The sequence below is a fragment of the Astyanax mexicanus genome, chromosome 4, assembly GCF_023375975.1.
Source record: "Astyanax mexicanus isolate ESR-SI-001 chromosome 4, AstMex3_surface, whole genome shotgun sequence".
Taxonomy (NCBI): Eukaryota; Metazoa; Chordata; class Actinopteri; order Characiformes; family Acestrorhamphidae; genus Astyanax; species Astyanax mexicanus.
In genome coordinates this window covers 7,475,144-7,497,591 of record NC_064411.1, presented here as the reverse complement: position 1 = coordinate 7,497,591, position 22,448 = coordinate 7,475,144, and the positions used below count along the sequence as shown (strand labels likewise).

Below are 22,448 nucleotides of genomic sequence, written 5' to 3'. Positions count from 1 at the left end.
ATAGTTCCTAGAATTTTTGTTACAGATGTACTGAGCCATGAGACTGCAAAAATGTATATAAAAAACTGTATGCTAGAACTGCATCATTTTTAATTTCTGCCTTTTTGTTCAGCACAAACTAAACTGGCCTAATGAAAATACTACAATTGTAATTTTAAACTAGCAAAATTACACTGAGTAATAATGAGTAATTCATTATTCCACTAATTTTCTGTTGTGTTTTTTATGTTTTAGTTGAGTGCAACTCAATTAAAAACAACGAAAGATGGGTCTGTGCCGGTGAAGGAGGTCTCGTTGCAGTGTGCAGACGAACAGTTTGAGGTCACTCTGTGGAGGGAGTCGGCCACAGAGAGAATCCGACTGGGTCAACATTGGGGCACATTTGCTTATATATAATTTAATAATTTATGCACTTTTTAATATGCCATACCATATGTCTGTCTCTTTTAAAGAGCATAATATTAAGTATTTAAGCATGAAAGCAGGTATTTGTAATGTGTCACAGCGTCCTGAATCATTACTACATCTCTGCTGTTTGTAACAAATCAAACCACATTTACATACGTAGTGAGTGACTCCTTAGAGCAGTGGAAACATGGGCCGGTTCTTAAAAGGTTCCCTGGAACCGGCTCCGGCACCAGCACTATTTTGGTGGAAAAGAGGTATAAGAAGAGCCGGCTCTTTCGGCTTCCAAGTAGCTCCTTATATTTTTTGGTTGGTTAATTCAATTTATTACCAAATTATGTGTACAATGAATTAATAGAGTTGAAACATACATTATATAAAATATATATTATTTATATGGCTTTATTTTTATAAAAAATAAATAATGAAATACAAAAACAAAGGCCCATCTCAAGTAAACAAACAGGTCCAATGTAAATGTGTATACTATTTTCAAATGTGCAACTCTATACAGTGAAATAAACAGCACTGAACACCATCAACAAAGTGTCACTCAACAAAATAAAAAAATAATTGTGCAAATAAAAAAAACAAGCATCCAGGTGATGTTTTTTGAAAACTTTAGCAAAGATTGACATAAAAAGGAGCTCATGTTTGAGGGTTTGATTGGTTTCTGTTATGATCTGCCCTGTTGTGGAAGAGGGAGCTGATGTTGCTACAAAACACAGTTTATGTGAGGTCACATGTGTAAGGTGTGGGTAGATCAAGCACTTCAATGTTGAATGCTCTTTTTGTCAATCAGAACGTGAATCATCTTTTTTTATGTTCCATTGTATCTTAATTCTGGCAAGACTTTTCTTCTTTCTTTTTAAAGAAAACTAAAATCTCTGTAAATGTGAACCTTGGTGATATATATGTTTTTTTTTCATACACTGATCTTGATTTTAAGTATATTATTAATATTATTATTTTATTGAGTAAATACTACCATCATCATTGTAAATACTTGATTTGATATCTTCTTACTGGAATTTACTCCACTTTTGAAATCCTTTAGAGATTGCTAAGAATAAGAAATGCCTAAAAACTGTAAGAGTTTATGAGGAGCTTTCACTGTTGCCTCTTGTGAGTATTTCACTATTTCTATCATTAGTTTTCTTCCTTAATGTATATTTTTATGCTGTCTTCTACTGTGGTTTATATGTATCATCGTAAAACTTTAATCTATACATTTATATTTATATATATATATTGGCTCACTCTCTGAAGTCAGCGCATGTCGTTTATTTCAAAGAGCCGGCTAAGAGTCTGACCCATCACTACTAATAACTACAGTGCCGTAGTTTAACACTTTATTGTTGTGCTGTTGTGATGGAAGGTGTTTATTGAAATGATTCATAATCAATGACGTGTGATGATTCATAAACAATGACGACTATTAATGATATTACTTTTTGTTCTATGCGATGATAATGTGTACTGTGAACATTCTACCCTCAGTGAGCTTTTTTGAAATGCTGAGTAAGAGTTTTCTCTATCTGGCTATGTGTATGTGTTAAGGAATGCACGTCACAGTTGTTCTACAAATTCTGGCGCCAGGGTCATCTTCCTTTCTGCTTGCAATGTTTTGAGAACCAGCCTGATATGCTCACTAAGGGATTATGTCATATCACATGTCAGAAGAAGTTGACGTGTCACAATGGTGGCACTGTGCCCATAATTGGGAAGTAAGGGATGGGAGGATCTAAAAGGTATAAAGAGAGCTTGGCACCTCTTGCAAGGCAGGAGTTCACTCTGTATTCATTACGTGTGGCTTCTCAATAAATCTTGTTACTCATTCTGATCAAGACTCAGAGACTCTGAATATTTCTTTCTTCCTGTCATTATTTTTCCACCACAATTTGGCGTCACGGAACAGGATGAGCATGGTCTTGCGGCGGAGGGGGAGAGACTAGCACCTGCCGAGGACGCTCTCCAGCAAAACAGCTGGGCCCCAGAAGCAAGGGAAAATTCCACAGAATAAGGACGAAGTACCGCGGGGGTAGGTGCGGCCTCTCACCCCTCATTCGCAAAATCCAGGCCTCATCGACAAACATTGGTGGTGAGTGACAGGTTAACTAATTTACTCATTAAGAAAATTTTAAATACAAAATTTTGTTCTTAAATTAATTTACTCCCCTCCATCCTTCCTTCAGCACTCCGCCCTGGACAGTGAATAGTTACATGACGGTGTACAAGACTAGCCTGGTCGTGAGGCCTTTATTGATGTATGTAAATATATCTTTAAAGTAAAGAGAAGACTAGCCTGGTCGTGAGGCCTCTATTGATAGACGTGTCATTAGAGTATAGGTCCCGGGACCGTGGGGAGGAGTGCATAAAATAATACTAATAGTACAGGGTACTGATTGTGTATTAAGCAGGGATAGAAGAAGGAAGGTGAGACGTGATTATTGGGGCTAAATTACTCTGAGTCATTAAAATCGAATGAGAGAACAAAATGGGATCCCAAGTAACTAAAGAATTGAAATTTAATCCAAAAATTCATGACGCAGCTCTTTTCAATCAAATGAGCCAAGACTATATGTGTATGTCTGTGTGTGTGTGTGTTTATGTAGTGTTGTTCAAAGGTTTGGAATCATTAGCATATTAACCCAATATACATATATTAAAGTAGGGCAGAATATTGAGCCATGCTGGAACTGTTCAATGTAACATGTTTCATTATCTTTATGGAAAATGCTGTAGAATTCTGAGGATGGCAGTTTAGTGAATATGTGAGACAGCTTCATGTTTAAATAGTAGTGATGAGTTATGTACAAATGTCCACATTGTGAAAGTCATCCCTGATTGAAACAGAAAAGAGATGAGGATTCCAGGCTTTTGATACAATGTGTGTGTGTGTGTTTCTGCGTGTGTTGAATAGAGCAGTGAGAGAGATAGACAAAACATCTCTTCTCTGCTATCTTCTATCACATTTGGTGTGTGTGTGTGTGTGTGTGTGTGTCTGTGCGTGTGTGTAAGTGTGTATGTTTCTAACATTTGTCTAACTCTGATATTCTATAAGCTAATCTAATGATGAATATAATGTGTGTGTGGCTGTGTCAGAATCGCTCCCTATTCCAGAAATAGTGCACTATATAGTGTGTAAACCATTTTTGGAGTACTGTTTAAAACCCCAGCAGTACATTCTATTCCCTATATAGTTCACTATGGAAAACCTAATGCATCACAAAATTTAGAGATTTCAAAATATACTATAATGCAATGCAGTGCTGTTGTATCAGACGTCCTCAGAGCAGGACAAACATGGTTTATTGTTTGGTTGTTCCATAATTCGTTTAGTAAATAGAAAATGCTACATAGTGAAAGAGTTAATGAGTGAGCCATTCTGAACACAGCTTCTGTCTTCATGTGGTTTAGGCCTTTTCTATTCTTATTCTTTTCTTATTGAGACTGACTTCAGCTCAGTCTCAGCTGAATGAGATTTAAAGAATACACATATCTAATTTCTCTAGTGGTTCTCATGTATCTCAGTCTATGCTGATCTTTTGATTCTCTTAATGAGGATAGTAGATTTTAGAAACCAGTAAGAAAAGACCTTACTTTCTTTGGAAAGGTTTAATTTGACAAACTTAATATTGTATCTATTACGAGCTGCAGTGAATTGGGTCTCTCTTTCTGACTCTTAAACAAGGAGACATCAGATGTCTTTAAATAAAACAAAGCTATCTGTTTTGCTTTCCATATGTTTTCTATTTCTCGCAATGAAGAACTTGCTTGCATATTCTTGGCTATATTTTGAGTCCCCATCAGAGCACAACAATATAATGTTAATGTTTATACAGTTTAGAAAATATCAAGCATTGTTTGGCTGGAAATAATTTTTGTTTTAGTTATTTCATGAGGCTAAACAATTTTTAACCATGTTAGAATTCCTTTCAGGATTTCTTTTTTATTATTATTTTTTTCTTTTAAGGTTTTTTTTGGAGGGATTTTTCTCTTTTGACTGATTGTTGCTCAGTGCTGTTTTCTGGGTGTTTGAGAAGGCGGGGGTGGTGCTCATCACAGGAGTTTTGACCCTCAGAGACAGGGTACTCTGCAACAGTACTGTGAACATCATCTGAACCAGAGCACTTCATCAGGAGAGTCTCAGATGAGAGACTGTGTTTGGTCCAGCTGTCGGTCGATGGCTGGACTGCGTCTTTACCGGACCTGTTGTGATTCAAATGTTACAGCACTGGTCCAGGAAACTGGTTTCAGATCTGGAAGAACTGAGCGATCAGAGACCGCTTCAGACAGCACCTGCTCAACCATCAACACCACCCACCCCCATCAGCCAATCAGCCCAGTGTATCCACCCCTCAGCCTGAGCCAGCAACAGAGATGTGAGACCAGATTTTTTTATTTTTATTTTTATGCCTGTTTCTTTTTTTATTAAAAGGAGTGATTTTATTTCATTTTTGATGTTTATGCCTCATGTAGAAAATGTTTGGTTAAACTTTAAATCTGGTGGTGACTCAAATTATGACTGTTTTACCTTTCTTTTTAAGGAAAAACGGGAGGTTTTAGCTATTTTTGTTTCTCTTTTAAATAGTGTTAATAATAGTAATAATAATATCTAGTTCAGGAAAAAAATCTTTAATTTCATTGTAAACAGTAGCCAAGCATGGTTGCTGGGCAGATTAATACATTAGAGGCCTATCACTTATTGGCCCTCAATTTTTTTTACTGAAAAGTTCTTTTAGGTTTATATTACGTAATTTATGTTGTCTAATGACTATGATTTGTATAAAACATTTTTAACAACAATCATCTCCGCTAAGGCTTATGTAAGGGAAGTTGGTTACAGGCTTTTGACAAAATTAATACATATAAGCTTAAGGATGTAGCTGTAACTAGCTAACGTAACCAAGCATGCTTGCTTAAATAAAAATCAACCATTTAAAATCTTATTAATACATCAATGTAGACTATCAACTACAAAAGAGTTTTGTTTGCTCCAAAAGAAAAAAATATATATATATATATATATATATATAGGGTAAGATAGAAATCTTTCTCTTATATGTGCATTAATATTAATGCTAAATTAATTCTATATATATATAATAATAACTAGCTTGCTAAACCACCAGCTAACAGTCTTGCAACTATGCCAAACAAGTGAAACTTAAATATGTTTTTATTTTTGCAATTAATTTACAGGTAGCACAGTTCGCAAAAATATATATTGGAACTGAACAAGGAAAATAAATATTAGGCCAATGACTTCTAACAGGACCACTGCAGCTCATAGCTTCAAAATCACTGTCATAGGAACTAGTTAGTCTAAACTTAGGTGGACCATCCCTACAACAGCTTGTGGACACAACTCCACACACATTAAAATTCTAACATCAGCCAAATGTTTTTAGACTCAGGTTAACAGATGGAAAATAAGTTTACAAAGGATATAGAGGAAATGCACTGACTGCATCATACTCATCAGAGTTTTGAAGGAACTGAACTCTCTACTTAATAACTAAAATAAAAAGGGGGTGTTTTATGCTCCTTGTATGTTCGCCCTCAAATAACAGCACCAATAAGAATAAATATTATGAGCAATGCTTTAAGGATTTCTGAGTATATGTAAAGTTGAGGATTGTGGGTCTATAGATTGGCATTAAGAATTTTGGCACATAACAAACTATTTTAAAATAAATACAACTAAGATTAATCTGAAGTGCACAAATAAGTTTTAGATGTGCTTCAAAGGAAGAACTGGGTGATCCCTGATGGATATAAACTGATAGAGAGTTACAAATCTTTGGTGCATAAATACAAAAGGCAACGTTAAATGTTCTCAACAAATGAGCTGGAATTGTCGATCTGTCAGGAGTCCTGATATATACTTAGCTGCTAAGCCATTAAGAGATTTTTACACTTTTTACACTAAATGAATATTAAAATCCAATCTAAATAATCTTCTCTCTTTTTTTGTGTGAGTTAGAACTGTAGCTGCAGCATTTTGACCAAGATGTTATTTGTAAATTGAAGATTCTGGTAATCCAGAGAATAATGCATTACAATAGTCTAATCAAAACAAAGCTCAGCATCTAGTGTAAGAAAGTGTCTAATTAATGTATAAAAAATATACATTATTATGGTTGATGGTTAAAAATTTAGACAATGTGAAGGTATTTGATGAATAAATGTTGAGACTATGTATTCCATAGTCTAGAGCAAAAACAATGACAATGTTGGGAAAAAATTACTTGATTTTAACACTTTTATAACTTTATGTTGTAATTCTGAAAAAAAAAAAAAAAAAGAGAGAAAGTTAATGTAGTAAAATTTGTTTATGAATCTTCTCAGATCCATGGTGGGCATAACGAGGCAGGGAGAGTCCGGCGTGGGGACTGGTGTGCAATAGGCCCCAGCATGTCCACAGCTGAGATGAAGAAACACTTGTTCTCATACTCTGTATGCGGACACTTGTCATGACTCCCGGGGCTTCTTAGGCGTTATGTAGATCATCATGGAATCTTGGATGATTCCATTTGGTCTAGAAGGGGGGAGTGAAGGGTGTGATTGGAGATAACCACACCTTCACACTCTTATTCTTAAATGTTTTATACATTTATATATACAGTTATTATTTTTACTGTTCACTTTATAATTCACTTAAAGACCTTATGATCTTTGCTCTCTTTTTAACTGTCACTATGACAAGGCTTTGGAGGTTGTTTTTTTTTACTTTTTTCAGGAATCAGGAAGGTCAGAGTGTTTTCATCAACAGTGAGAGCTGTGAGGAGAATGTGACCCTGAGTGGCAGAGAAGCTTCACTGCTGTTCTGCTGTTCTGGGACCAGTGCATATGAACTAGGAGATGAGGGAGGGGATCAACCCCAAGAAAGTGGCAATGATGACACTGGGGCTGGCCTGCCTGCTAGCCATCATGGGGACACTATTTCTGACTACGAAGAGCAGCTCCGATGGTCCTGATAAAGATTATCTTAGACACCCAGGGAACAACATTTTCTGGCAATATGCCAATTTTACAGCTCGTACATCAGGTGTAAATAATACTTGTTATGCTTGTGCCCTAATACCTCATGCTGCAGCCGATCCATTTGTCTTTGAGTTATATACAGACACATATAACACAGTTAATCAAACCTGGCTTAAAAATGCTGATACAGATGCTAATGTTTTTCTCAAAGGGAATCGAGGGAAGCTAGATGCTGATATTCAGTTTGGGATGACCAGCCCCAGACTTTTCCCAATCTGTTTCAGACGATTCGATAGAGAATTAGAAAATGACACAGACTCAGAAGCACCAAATGATTGCATATATTTAGAAGGGGGGGGGAGACTTGTACCAGGCTGCCCGGTAATCAGACCAGTAGTTGGCAAAGAGGCTTAGACCCTAATCAATGCAATAGCACTGTGAATCTAGTAAGAGACTTTGGGGGGGGTGACCACTGACAACATGCATAGGCCTATTTGGATACCAGACTGGTATTGGTATTGTGGTCACAGACTGCTGTTTTATCTACCTACACTACAACGAGGCCGATGTGCTCTAGTCCGGTTAAGTGCACACATTGTTCTCTATTCTATGAATCCCCGTCTCCGCACTCAACGTGACACGTACACAGATTTATCTGTACCTGACGAACACAAAATGGTCAGCGAGAGTGCACGCTTCGCTGAAATATTATTTCCAATGTGGGGGGTGGGGGTTTTGCGCAGGGACCTCACCAGAGTCCATTATAGACTAGCTACATTTGTAAACCAGACTATTCGGGGATTAGAAGGGGTGCGATCTGAACTTACGGCCCTAAGACTTATGACTACACAAAATCGTATGGCCCTTGACCTCCTCTTAGCAAAAGAAGGTGGGGTTTGTAGCATGATCGGTAAGCACTGTTGTACCTATGTTCCCCCTAATGATGCCCCAGGAGGTAATATCAGTGATGTATTGTACCAGATGCGCACTGTGGCTGCCCAACTGAACAATGAAGAACGAGGAGCTGAGTCATGGTTGTGGGACTGGGGTTCTACTTTAGCTGGTTTACGAACTGTTTTCTTTATGGTTTTACCTATTCTTTTGTTCTTGGTGTTTTTGCTGTGTTGTGGACCACTGTTATGTAATTGCCTTACTGAGGTTTTGTTCCGCCATATGCAGAAGAAAGGCCAGTTCCTGCAAGTTACAGTAGATACAATAGAGTTAGATACTGCATTTGGGCTGGACCGTTTGTTTGATGAAGGTAAAGAAAATTATCTGTAAAATTATTATTATTGATTCAGAATCAAAGGGGGGAGTGTGATGGAAGGTGTTTATTGAAATGATTCATAATCAATGACGTGTGATGATTCATAAATAATGACGACTATTAATGATATTACTTTTTGTTCCATGCGATGATAATGTGTACTCATTCTGATTTAACATTTTTCCCCTTAGTGAGCATATCAGGAAAGCAGTGTGTTAAGGAATGCACGTCACAGCTGTTCTGTCTACAAGTTCTGGCGCCAGGGTCATCTTCCTTTCTGCTTGCAGTATTTTGAGAAACAGCCTGATATGCCCACTAAGGGATTATGTCATACCATTTGTCAGAAGAAGTTGACGTGTCACAATGGTGGCACTGTGCCCATAATTGGGAAAGCAAGATAGTAAGGGTGGGGTATAAAGAGAGCATGGGACTCTTGCAAGGCAGGAGATCACTCTGTATTCATACGTGTGTCTTCTCAATAAATCTTGTTACTCATTCTGATCAAGACTCAGAGACTCTGAAAATTTCTTTCTTCCTGTCATTATTTTCCACCACAATATAATCATTAGTGAAATTAAGAGGTCTGTAGCTTGATATTTTACATGTAAGAAAGGATGTATACCACTGGTTTATTTTTAGGCTAAACCAACTTTTCCATACTGCTTTCAAGCAAATGTAAAAATGCACGATAGGGATTGGTTCTTTGGTTGCTGTGGGAGAATGATTGGTGAGATGTTTAACAAAAGTACATTTAATCCAATGGTTGGAATTTAAGTAACTTTAACATTTTGTCGTTCGCAGGATAAATAAGCTAAAGTCTGAGGCTTTTTTCCTCCTTTTTGATTTTCCCTCTGAACAGCTGGGATGTACAGACCGTCCGACTGGAGTTACTATAAAAGCAGCAGCTGTGAGCCGCACGTAATGAGCCAAACGAAGCACCCACTTAGCAGAGCAGCGAGAGGTACCAAAAGTACGGTGGCCCTGAAGTGCAAAACAAATTAACATGTCAGAAAACAAAATTACAAAAACTAAAACACATTTACAAAACTTAAAACAAATTTACAAGACGCAAAACACTTTTACAAACGCTGAAACACTTTTACAAACGCTGAAACACTTTTACAAACGCTGAAACACTTTTACAAACGCTGAAACACTTTTACAAACGCTGAAACACTTTTACAAACTGCGATTTCTGACGGAAAGGGAGGGTCTAACACACAGGAAGTGCTTGATGCGGACCCTCCTTGTCAGTCAAGCTGCGTTACGATGAGAGAGTTGAGTTATGAACACCAAACTATGTTTTGTGGCACGTATTTTAGCAGCAGCAGTAAATACTTAAACTATCCCTGTCCTGTTGCTACCCCCGCCGCGGGGTTCACCTAATGCCCGGCGGCCATCAGCCACTGCCCCCGCCGCGGGGTTCAGCTAATACCCCAGGGGTTCAGCCACTGCCCCGCGGTTATCAGCCACTGCCCCTGCCGCGGGGTTCACCTAATACCCCGGGGGTTCAGCCACTGCCCCGCGGTTATCAGTGGCAGTGACTGAACTCCGTGGGGCATTAGCTGAACCCCGCGGCGGGGGCATTAGCTGATGGCCGCGGGCAGTGGCTGAACTCCGTGGGGTATTAGCTGAACCCCACAGCGGGGGCATTAGCTGATGGCCGCGTGGCATTAGCTGAACCCCGCGGCGGGGGCAGTGGCTGATGGCCGCGTGGCATTAGCTGAACCCCGCGGTGGGGGCAGTGGCTGATGGCCGCGTGGCATTAGCTGAACCCCGCGGCGGGGGCAGTGGCTGATAACCGGGGGGCAGTGGCTGAACCCCGCGGCGGGGGCAGTGGCTGATAACCGGGGGGCAGTGGCTGAACCCCGCGGCGGGGGCAGTGGCTGATGGCCGCGTGGCATTAGCTGAACCCCCGGGGTATTAGGTGAACCCCGCGGCGGGGGCAGTGGCTGATAACCGGGGGGCAGTGGCTGAACCCCGCGGCGGGGGCAGTGGCTGATGGCCGCGTGGCATTAGCTGAACCCCCGGGGTATTAGGTGAACCCCGCGGCGGGGGCAGTGGCTGATGGCCGCGTGGCATTAGCTGAACCCCCGGGGTATTAGGTGAACCCCGCGGCGGGGGCAGTGGCTGATGGCCGCGTGGCATTAGCTGAACCCCCGGGGTATTAGGTGAACCCCGCGGCGGGGGTAGCAACAGGACAGGGATAGTTTAAGTATTTACTGCTGCTGCTAAAATACGTGCCACAAAACATAGTTTAGTGTCCATAACTCCACTCTCTCATCGTAACGCAGCTTGACTGACAAGGAGGGTCCGCATCAAGCACTTCCTGTGTGTTAGACCCTCCCTTTCCGTCAGAAATCGCAGTTTGTAAAAGTGTTTCAGCGTTTGTAAAAGTGTTTCAGCGTTTGTAAAAGTGTTTCAGCGTTTGTAAAAGTGTTTTAGCGTTTGTAAAAGTGTTTCAGAGTTTGTAAAAGTGTTTTAGTGCTGGTAAAAGTGTTTCAGCATTTGTAAAAGTGTTTCAGTGCTGGGAAAAGTGTTTTGCGTCTTGTAAATTTGTTTTAAGTTTTGTAAATGTGTTTTAGTTTTTGTAATTTTGTTTTCTGACATGTTAATTTGTTTTGCACTTCAGGGCCACCGTACAAAAGTCTAGATAAGCTGACAGTTAACAGATAACAAAGCTCGCATTAGCTACTTAGCATGCTAAGTTAGTTAGCTAAATAGTTAACGCTAGCCTTGTTAAGGTAGCTAGCCAATGCTAGCTAACTAGCTAACACTAGCTAAATAAAGCTAGCTACCCAGCAAGCCTTTTAACTTTTAACTTAACTTGTTTATCAACAAAACAGTGCCTGGGTGTTTCAATATCTATTTAAATTATGTACGTTTAATTCAGTCTTAATGAACTCTAGACTTTACAAGCTAAATATTTAAATGTATATAAACAGGCTAGCTAATGGGATGGCAATACCTGCTGTTGACGGACTGCAGGGTTTCTGCATGGACCTCATATAGAGAGAGAATAGACACCTCCAAAAATTCTTGCTCTCAGACAAGCATCTGAAAAGTTCTGCTCAGGGTTCTGCAGGGAAGATCTCTGAGCAAATGGTCCACGTTAGCCTCCTGACAGCAAATACACTCGGTTTCAGTCGGCACGGCAGTGCAGTGACTGCATCTGCACCAGGTACAGTTAGTGTTACCGACCCTCTCCACCTGTACAGGAACCGCTGGCTGCTCTTCTGTATAAAACGGAGTTTGTACCAATAATCTGTTTCGTCTCCTCACCGGCTCGAACGCATAAACCATTGGGTTTCTAGGAAACAGACCAAAACCCCTTTCAGCTTCGTCTTCATCCATAATCTTGACAAACAACAAGCTCTTTTCCTTAACCGTGACTCAAAGCTATGTACTTGGGCTCTTCAACCAACCAACCTCGTGACGTTACTAGTGCTGCACGGGCAACATGGCGGCGCACTAGCGCAAACGTTTAGGGTTGTAACAAACATAAATATATTATAATTTAGTGTGTAAACATTTTGTATTAAAAATTACCACCAAATAAATTCTATTACATTTAATCCCTTATAAAACAAACTAAAATGTTTTTTGTCCACTTTTGCAATTTAACAAAATTAAAATCACCTCATATCTATCAAGGAAATTGTAATTCATCATGTCAATAATGATTGTGGTTTTCCTATACTTTTAAAAACATCTCTCTACTGAACTAATCAGGCCCTAATGAATGCAATTATCCCTTTGTGCAGCAAATAGAGTAATGATGATAATGATCACAATAATAATAATGATTATAGCTATTATTAGTGTTACCACTAACAGGACCCACTACACCACAACTTAGGTGACTGTGAAGCTCAGATGGTTTAAATACTTCAGGTAAAGGAGAAATCTGTTGTGAAACTGACTTGTATTGAAACATGACGAGTACGAATAGTTGAATAACCCACCTCAATTCTTCCTCAGTATTCCCAAATACAGTGCTTTTATCCAATGCTCCCAGCAGACTTACAAAACTAGCGATATGTTATGGACCATAGCGTTCGTTACTCATGCAAAGAAATGGCTATTTTTACACCTTTAACAAGCTCAGAGTAGCGCCACACTTCATTAGTAGAATTCTGAGAGCCCTAAAATGTAAACTGAGGCACTGAGAGCTATGAAAATGCACAGATAGTTTATTAAAAAGGACACATTACACTTAAGTTAGGGGGACAGATTTCAAAATTGTCACTATAAATGCAAGAATATTAGAGATGTTTCCAACAACATCTGGAACTTTTTCGTTTCGTTAGTTCGTTTTGCAATCTGAACCCTAACCTACCAATTTGTTTGGGCATTTTCAAAGCTCTCACAAAACTTTTACAGACAACTACAACTCCTGGGGGTGAATGGAGGTGGGCTATTCAAAAAACGTCCATTTCACACCGGATTTCTCCTTTGGGTGGCAGTTAGTATTTACCAAATAATAACATAAGTCAGTCTCAGGATGGATAGGTTACAGGTCACAGAAAGGTTATCAACCATATTGTGAGAAAACACACTGAGATTGCAGGTCTTGCAATATAAAAGCCTTTTATTGAAACACACAGATGAGTACATATAGAGGTGAAGCAATACAAAGATAATAGTTGGTACTGGATAAAAACAATCAATTAACTAAATGAATTGGATATTCTTAGTAATTTTGGAGATTCAAAATCTTTAGCAAGATATGATATCTAATAAGAAAAAGAGTATAAAACTTGAGTAATACAACACAACCAAATATCCATCTATATCCCTCTATGGTAACAGATTTTTAATCAGACTGAACCATAGACAAACAAGAACAACAGCAGGGGGAATAAATAAGCCAGAAACTTTACTGTGCTACACAAGTCTGGAGTGGGTCGACTTCAGTATGAGAACTACGGCTGGAGCGTTTTATTTAACCTCTGGAAAAGATTTTGTTGGCCTCTCTACGGGGTCTGGATGCTCCACACGGCAGTACCCGGCACAGTGTCGTCTCTCTGTGGCTCTGGGTCACACTTTTGGGAGCACACTCTCTCTGGAGAGGCTCAGGGGGTGTTATCCCCTTATCCTTTCATATGGGCAGCCTGGCAGTTAATAGCATTAAGCTAAGCAATCCTAAGCTTGGGGAACTGAGGACGGCTTCCACAGACTAAAAACAGATACTAGAAATTAATGGAAATAATAAAATATGCATAAGCTAGAAAAGTGATTAAATTCTTTCAAAACCTTCTAAGCATAAGCACTGAAGGTTTTATCCAAAATCCTAATCTACTCCTAACAACTATGGCATCTAAATTTTAAAGAGTAAGTTATGCTAATCTACCATCTGGTGCAAGCACTGGCAGTGCCCTTGCTCAAACTCAAAAACCTTCCCTTCTTCAGAACTGAACTCCTACCGTAACTACCCTAAAAACTGAGCTCTGTCTCACGAAGAATGTCCTGCAATATCAAACATACAAGAAAACACAACATGGAATTCAATAAACATCATCCCTGGATAAGATTCATTTTGCTGAAACTGTAAAATCCATTGTTAAATTCAGTTCATGTTTGTTTCTGGTGGAACGTGTCCCAAGTGACAAAGTGAAACATTTGTGTAGAATAAGGTGTTCTGTCCGAAAGATTTACGATTTGCACTTTTAATTGCCATGGGACAAATTTGAGATTTTTCTCTCCTGTGTGAATGCGCTGGTGTTTTTTGAGATCACTCTGTGTATTAAAACTCTTCCCACAGTCTGAGCAGTAATACGGTTTCTCTCCTGTGTGAATGCGCTGATGCAGTTTGAGAGTCCCCAGTCGATTAAAACTCTTCCCACAGTCTGAGCAGTGATACGGTTTCTCTCCTGTGTGAATGCGCTGGTGTATTTTGAGATTACTCTGTTTGGTAAAACTCTTGACAGAGTGGTGATGTTTCTCCATGTCGGGACTTTGCTTAATTTGTCTGTTAAATGTAGCAAACAATGTCTGTGTGTTCTGGAGATTCTGCAGGATGGCTTCAGCTTCACCTCTTTCAGCAGTTTAACTTTGCTCTTAGTTAAATATGAATTTCAGGAGAATATTTTTCATTTCTGGAAAACACAAAGAAGAATATTTCAATAAAAGCAGGTCAATAAACTGAAGAGAACTGCCTTAATTAAGTTTCCTTATACATACAAAACTACTGGGACCTCTTCATATTACCATAAATACTTTTGTACTTTCATTTCATTCTAAGTGGGTGATGTTAGCCTTTAATCTGAAGCTTTGAGGCGTGTGCAGAAAAAATGACACGCATTGGTTCGAATCACTGTGCCGATTCGTTCTACATTGATCACGTGACCAACAATGTCCGAAGATTTTTCTTTTATATAAATTTATAAAAGATTTCTGATTTTTTAACAACTCAGTTCATTATTTTCCACCACATATGCTTCAGACTAACAGTGATATGCACTCCTGAGTTCAATACGTGTTGTTTTGTATATGTAAAACAAAATCCTTCAAATATAAAAAAACATAAAAGAAAATTTGGTGAGAAATGTAAATTTAATTGTGTTTTAACCAAGAAAATCTGCAGCTCCACATCAATGGCTTAACTGATTTGTTTACTAAATCAATATAGCGGACACGGTGGCGAATCACAGCATCAGGTTAAAGCCCAACTTCATCTGCAGAACCAGAGAGCAGCAGAAGCTCTACACCAGCAGATTCAGAGCAGCAGCTCCAAGACCTGCTGCAGTTTTACAGAAGCTAACGTTACCCACAATTTCATCAACTCTATATTTTTGTATATGCTTGAGAGAGAGTGAACTCTCGACCCGACTCTTTCCTTTTATTAGGTTCTAGAAATTAGATAATATTACTTTTTTGATTGAGTTGGTTGGTGATGAGGCAGAGAGCACAGAACAAGATTTGCTAACGTTCTCTCTCACAAGCAAACCCAGGTTCTTGTTAATTATTTTATTGCAATAAATGTTATTGTACACAATATACACTATCAGTAGAGACTTATTTCATGCATCTACATACATACAGGACCAGAAATGGCATTTTAATTAGCTCAATCATAGAAAATGTGTTTGAATCTTTAAAATTAATATGAAAAGAAACGCATATGGATGGATGTCGGACAATGCAGCATCTACTCATGTCTGAAATGTCCACACTGTTATTTAGGAAGAAGTGCAGATAAGTTTGTATCCACATTAAAAGAACAAAATATGTCCTGGCTTGGTGAAGGTATTTGCTGTCGTGTTTAGCTGTGTCGTCTTTAGCTACCGGTTAAAATTGTTGGTAACAATAGCTAACTGGGTTAAAAAAGCACTGGGAATATTGGCTAGCTAGATCACATTAGCTACTTTGTTAAAAAAAGCACTGGGAAAATTGGCTAGCTAGATAACATTTAGATACTTGGTTAAAAAAGCACTGGGAACATTGGCTAGCTAAATAACATTAGATACTTGGTTACAAAAAGCACTAGGATCATTGGCTAGCTAGATAACATTAGATACCTGTGTAGGACCGTTAAAAATCACGTGTATATTTGTATTTTTTTGTTGTTTTTGGTTTTTCGTTGTAAGTGTAAATGAACTCCATTTCCCATGTGCCTTTTCTGTTTCGCGGGTTTTTCCTGCTAGTTTCCTGTTCAGCTCAGCCAATCATACGAGTGAAAAGCTCGACAGACATTTTTCTATCCAATCCGCGCCGAGTAGGGGCGGGACTAAGAGGGAGAGTGTGAGTGTCTGTGGGTGTGTGTTGGAGGAGAAGGAGAGAGAAAGTGAGGAGAGAAGTTGTGTTTAGACTCTCCGGAGCGCTTTTATTTACTTGTTATCCGCTCTATAACACAGTTACAGTGCTATTGTACTGTATAGTGCTCTAAACCGCAGCGTTCAGTTCAGTTTTACTGCGGAACCTCTGAAGAGGCAGTTCAGCCGGACTGTGGAGTAAAGGCGCTTCTCCGCGGACTGAGAGCTGCTGCTGCTGAGTTTCCTCGCGCCTGTCTGCAGCAGCTCGGCCGGACCTCGCGTGTGAGTTGAACACGGAGGGTGTTCTGATCTTCCCGGCGCTCGTGCACTGCGTCGTCTCCCGCTGTGAGTGCTGGGGACTGCTGCGCTCTGACCGGGAGCACCGCGAACCGGGAGTCTGTTGTCATGGCTACTGAGGACGCCATGTCCGCGAGCTCTGTGTGAACCGTGAGTAACGAATCAACTGACTCGGTTGACTCATTCGATTCACTTTCGCTTTTGCTGACTGAGTGGAGTTATAAGTGCACCAACCTACCGGCCCAACAAAAAGCGCTTGAACTGTTTATCTGGGTGTTTTACCTCTTATTGGAGGTGTGTTTTCTCAGTTGAGTGTTTCATACTAATTGTTTAAACCAAGAATTGTTTTATTTGGGTAGTTTGTTTTACTTTAGTTTTATTAAACAGAGTTTCACCAAATATATAAATAAAAAGGAAAATAAAATGAGATTAACTACTTAAATAAATGCATTAAACATTGAAAGGGGTCAAATTGACCCCAAACATAATAGGAGGATTAAGTGACTCAATCAACCAGGGAAGTTTGTTTTATTTCTACACAGAACCAGATATAATCTGGCCCAAATAGTCTCAACATCAGTAACTTCTTCCTTTAATGTGTACAAAAATTCTGTCTAAATTGGCTTCTATTTTGTAGTAAAATGAGAATGCTTGCTGGACTCATTTGAACAAGTTTTTACCATCCTATTAACAAATAAACTCAAACAAATGTTTTGTATTTTATAATTATTAGTTTAAAAAAAATTATTTGCATATGAATTTTCAAACGCTTTTACAAGTGTGAAGTACCCTTCTATACAGAAATCAGGATGGTCCATTGTGATGTCAGAGAGTGATTTTACAGGGAGGAGCTGTGAATGACCTCAATTTATGGAAAGCTTTTAGAATACATAAATAGTAAGACTTTAGACAAGGTGAACAACAAACAAGATCTGCTGCAGTACGATCTCCTTTTCAAGAACCTGCAGGACATCAATAGGGTAAATGCAAAAAAATTTAACCACAATATTTTAAATTAAATTTAGATTTTAAAAAAGTTTCTACTGGAATCAATGTTACAATTGGTACTCAAACAACGGCACCGACCATTCCATAGTAATTAGTAAGTGCTATTTGTTGGGGTAGTTTGAGGTGACTCTAACAACGAAATACATTTTTCTGATAAACTGGTGCACATTTCTATCCCTTCTATCTCTGAGTGTCACTTTAACTGTAGCCATCTTACCTAAATTGAAATGTAAGTGCAAACAAGTTGGGGCATCACTTGAAGTTTGCCATCAACAGTGAGGACCAAGTCCATCTGGTACAACTTTAGCATTTATTACATAAACAGTGTTAAAAATGTATCAATTTGGTGTAAATTTCTGAACAGTGTTAACTTGCATGGTAAATTTTGTCTGTAAAAAAATGTTTGAATATCCATGGTAACGATCACAAAGTGAAGCATTGATTATTTAATGGAGCAAGTGCTTCTCTTTGGGGTGGTCTAAATGGTACTATTGATCAATTAAGTGAAAGCTCATCTTATTCAGTTCATTTTCAGTCATTAAAGTTTATTATTCAATTTTAAAATAAATACAAACTACATGGAATGAAAGGAACAAAAAAAAATGCGCAGGTCTTCTGGGAGGCTACCACAGGGAAATCTGGACACTGTATTATGTAACTGTAACACTACATCATTAATAATCAGCATCTTACATGCAGATAACTGATGGTGATTATTTAACAGCTCATGAGTGCTTGTTTCCCTCTGCTCCGCTCCTAAACTGCAGCTTAAGCGGTTAGAGTTAAATTTACCTAAAATAAAACAAATATATGTCCTCTCCTAATATAAAACTTTAATCTCAAAGCGAACTGTTTTTTATTTTTTAAGAGTGGCCCTAAAACGCTGTGGTACATGCGCAAACGTACTTAAACATTCTGATTGGGGATGTAATCGGGTACAGGTGTTTACAAGGCGGTTGTTCTTCTTTGTATTGGATTATTTAACGGATTATCCACCTCATCTGATTGGATAGAAATTATATTCAAAATGGCCTCAATCGGTTAGTGCATTATAAGGCTGCATGTAAACAAACCAAATAGTTCTGACCTTTGAGTAAAATTTGGTCAGTGCTATTTGTTGGGGTAGTTTGAAGTGACTCAAGCAACAGTCTCATATTTCTACACTGAACCGGATATAAAGTGGCAACAGTATTCTCCGACATCAGTAAGTTCTTCCTTTAATATGTACAAAACATTCTTTCAGAATTGGCTAATATTTTGTAGTAGAATGAGAATGCTTGCTGGCCTCATTTTGTTAAAGTTTTAAAAGTTTTTTACCATCCCATTAACAAATAAACTCTTAAACAAAGTTTTCAAACGTTTTACAAGTGTGAAGTACCCTGCTATACAGAAATTAGGATGGTCCATTATGATGTTCAGGACAGGAGTGCATATCACTGTTAGTCTGAAGCTAATGTGGGGGGAAATAATGTTATCAGGGGTTGTAAAAAAAAATCAGGAATCTTTTATAAATTGGTGTGAAGGAAAAAGCTTCGGACATCATTGGTCACATGATCAATCTAGAATGAATCAACCATCAGCAGAGTGATTTGAACCAATGTGTGTCTGGGTTTTTTTGGCACACGCCTCAAAGCTTCAGAGTAAAGGGTAAGATCACTCTCTTTCTTTAAGTTCTCAGCTTCCAGTGAGACCAAAACAGAATCAAGATTGTCTGTCTAAACAGTGGGCAGTCCTTGTAAAGGCAGTAAACAGGTGTCAGACTGATTATTGTGAGTGACAAAAGGTGGCCTCCTTCTAGTGGATGGAGGACCACCAGCGCCCCCTTACACTATGGACTTCGACTGGGATAAAAGTACAGAAGCTTTTATGGCAAATGAAGATGTCTCAATAGTTTTTATCAGTATAGTGTAAGTGATTTGGGCAGTTCTCTTCAGTTAATTGACCTGCTTGTATTTTAATATTCAATTGCATTTTTCTTTGTTTTTTCCAGAAATGAAAATCTTCTCCTGAAATTCATCACCAACAACCAGGACAGACAAAGAGCAATGTTAAATTGCTGAAAGAGGTGAAGCAAAAGCCGTCCAGAAGAATCTCCAGAACACGCAGAAACAGTTTGATACATTTAACAGACAAATGAAGCCAAGTCCCAACATGGAGAAACATCAGCACTCTGCCAAGAGTTTTACTAAACAGAGTAATCTCAAAAACCACCAGCACATTCACACAGGAGAGAAACTGTATCACTGCTCAGACTGTGGGAAGAGTTTTACTAAACAGAATACTCTTAAAAAACACCAGCGCATTCACACAGGAGAGAAACCGTATCACTGCTCAGATTGTGGGAGGAGTTTCACTCAACAGAGTAGTCTCAAAAACCACCAGCGCATTCACACAGGAGAGAAACCGTATCACTGCTCAGATTGTGGGAGGAGTTTCACTCAACAGAGTAGTCTCAAAAACCACCAGCGCATTCACACAGGAGAGAAAACATATTACTGCTCAGACTGTGGGAAGAGTTTTAATAAACAGAATACTCTAAAAAAACACCAGCGCATTCACACAGGACAGAAACCGTATCACTGCTCAGACTGTGGGAGGAGTTTTTCTGAACAGGGTAATCTCAAAAAACACCAGCGCATTCACACAGGAGAGAAACCGTATTACTGCTCAGAGTGTGGGAAAAGTTTTAATAAAAAGAGTATTCTTCAAAATCACCAGCGCATTCACACAGGAGAGAAACCGTATTACTGCTCAGAATGTTGGAGGAGTTTTTCAGAACAGGGTAATCTCAAAAAACACCAGCGCATTCACACAGGTGAGAAACCGTATTACTGCTCAGAGTGTGGGAGAAGTTTTACTCAACAGAGTAATCTCAAAATACATCAGCGCATTCACACAGGAGAGAAACCGTATCACTGCTCAGACTGTGGGAAAAGTTTTAATAAAAAGAGTATTCTTCAAAATCACCAGCGCATTCACACAGGAGAGAAACCGTATTACTGCTCAGAATGTTGGAGGAGTTTTTCAGAACAGGGTAATCTCAAAAAACACCAGCGCATTCACACAGGAGAGAAACCGTATTACTGCTCAGAGTGTGGGAGAAGTTTTACTCAACAGAGTAAACTCAAAATACATCAGCGCATTCACACAGGTGTGAAACCGTATCACTGCTCAGACTGTGGGAAAAGTTTTAATAAAAAGAGTATTCTTCAAAATCACCAGCGCATTCACACAGGATAGAAAACTATCCCAAATCTGTTTCAATTAAAAGTGCGAATCGTAAAACTTTCAGACGGAACACCTTAACCTACACAAATGTTTAACTTTATCACTTGGGACACGTTCTAGCAGAAAACTGAATTTAACAATGGATTTTACAGGTTCTGCAAAATGAATCTTATCCAGGGATGATGCTTATTAAATTCCATGTTATGTTTTCTCGTATGTTAGATGTTCCAGGACATTCTTTGTGAGACACAGCTCAGTGCTTAGGGTAGTTACTGTTGGAGTTCAGTTCTGAAGAAGGGAAAAAACTTACTCTGTAAAATTTAGATGTCATAGTTGTTAGGAGTAGAGGAGGATTATTAGCTTGCAACTAAATGTTTAGGACCAAATCTTCAGAGCTTATGATTTGAATGCTTTTAATTTATTTTCTAGTATATGCAGATTTGCTTATTTCTATTAATTTCTAGTATCTCTGTTTTCACTCTGTGGAAGCCGTCCTCAGTTCCCCGGGCTAAGCATAGCTTATCTTAATGCTATTAACTGCTAGACCCATCTGCATGAAAGAAGAAGTGAAAACACCACCTGAGGAACTCCAGAGTGTGCTCTCAAAAGTGAGACCCAGATCCACAGAGACGACACTGTGCCAGGTACTGCTGTGTGGACCGGAGGAGCATCCAGACCCCGCAGAGAGGCCAACAAAATCCTTTACAGAGGTTAAATAAAACGCTCAAGCTGTAGTTCTCATACTGAATCAACCCCCTCCAGGTTTGTGTAGCGCAGTAAGGTTGCAGGCTCATTCATTCCCTCTGCTGGTGTTCTTGTTGGTCTATGGTTCAGTCGTTCTGATTAAAAATCTGTTACCATAGAGGGATGGTTGGTTGTTGTATTACTCAAGTTTTATGCTCTCTTATCTTTTCCTTATTGAGTATTATATGTTGCTGAAGGTTTTTAATCTTCAAATTTATTAAGAATATCCAAATCATTTAGTTTCTTAATTGTTTTTATCCTCTACAAACTATTATCTTTATATTGTTTCACCTCTATATTTACTCATCTGTGTGTTTTATTAAACTACTTTTATATTGCAGATCTGCAGTCTCATTGTGTTTTCTCAACATATGTTTGACATGAAACCTATAGGCCTGAGATTGTCTTCTGTTATTACTTGTTAAATACTCAAAGGCGCCCAGCAGAGAAATCCAGTGTGAAATTGGAGTGAAACGTAAAAGTCAACTTAAGATTGAAATATATATATTTTTAATGGTTCAGGCTTAAAAGGGTTAAATATACAATTACTTTCAAAGGTAGCGTAACATGGGTTTAACTTGTATTCATATGTTTATAAAATTCTTTATTGTGAGTGCTTGTGGGTTGTGTTGTTTTGTTTTTTTGAAGAGCATAAACATTCACCAACTACACTTAATTACCAAATTCTACATTTGAGTTATTGACCATAGTTATTGGTAGCTAGTGTAGGTAAATGTCCTAATAAAGTATTTCCT

The 22,448-nt window shown here is 38.7% G+C and overlaps 6 protein-coding genes across 12 annotated transcripts in view; 3 read left to right on the top strand and 3 right to left on the bottom strand.

Moving 5' to 3' along the window:
• The window catches only part of LOC125801377 (zinc finger protein 239-like), a 503,775-nt gene that overhangs the window by 114,931 nt on the left and 366,396 nt on the right, over positions 1 to 22,448 (bottom strand). The window lies entirely within an intron of this gene.
• The window catches only part of LOC125801286 (zinc finger protein 239-like), a 297,606-nt gene that overhangs the window by 52,070 nt on the left and 223,088 nt on the right, over positions 1 to 22,448 (bottom strand). The gene's annotated exons all lie outside the window — the stretch shown is intronic.
• Positions 1 to 22,448, top strand: part of LOC125801152 (uncharacterized) — a 261,943-nt gene that overhangs the window by 62,570 nt on the left and 176,925 nt on the right. The window lies entirely within an intron of this gene.
• Positions 1 to 22,448, top strand: part of LOC111189801 (uncharacterized) — a 253,995-nt gene that overhangs the window by 70,370 nt on the left and 161,177 nt on the right. The gene's annotated exons all lie outside the window — the stretch shown is intronic.
• Positions 1 to 22,448, bottom strand: part of LOC111188821 (zinc finger protein 658B-like) — a 241,480-nt gene that overhangs the window by 114,931 nt on the left and 104,101 nt on the right. The gene's annotated exons all lie outside the window — the stretch shown is intronic.
• On the top strand, positions 16,475 to 21,585 carry LOC125801293 (gastrula zinc finger protein XlCGF26.1-like). Its single transcript, XM_049477780.1, has 2 exons — positions 16,475 to 16,863; positions 19,712 to 21,585. Exon 2 carries the CDS (start codon positions 19,855 to 19,857, stop codon positions 20,959 to 20,961), a length of 1,107 nt encoding a protein of 368 aa, XP_049333737.1. The 5' UTR covers positions 16,475 to 16,863; positions 19,712 to 19,854; the 3' UTR covers positions 20,962 to 21,585.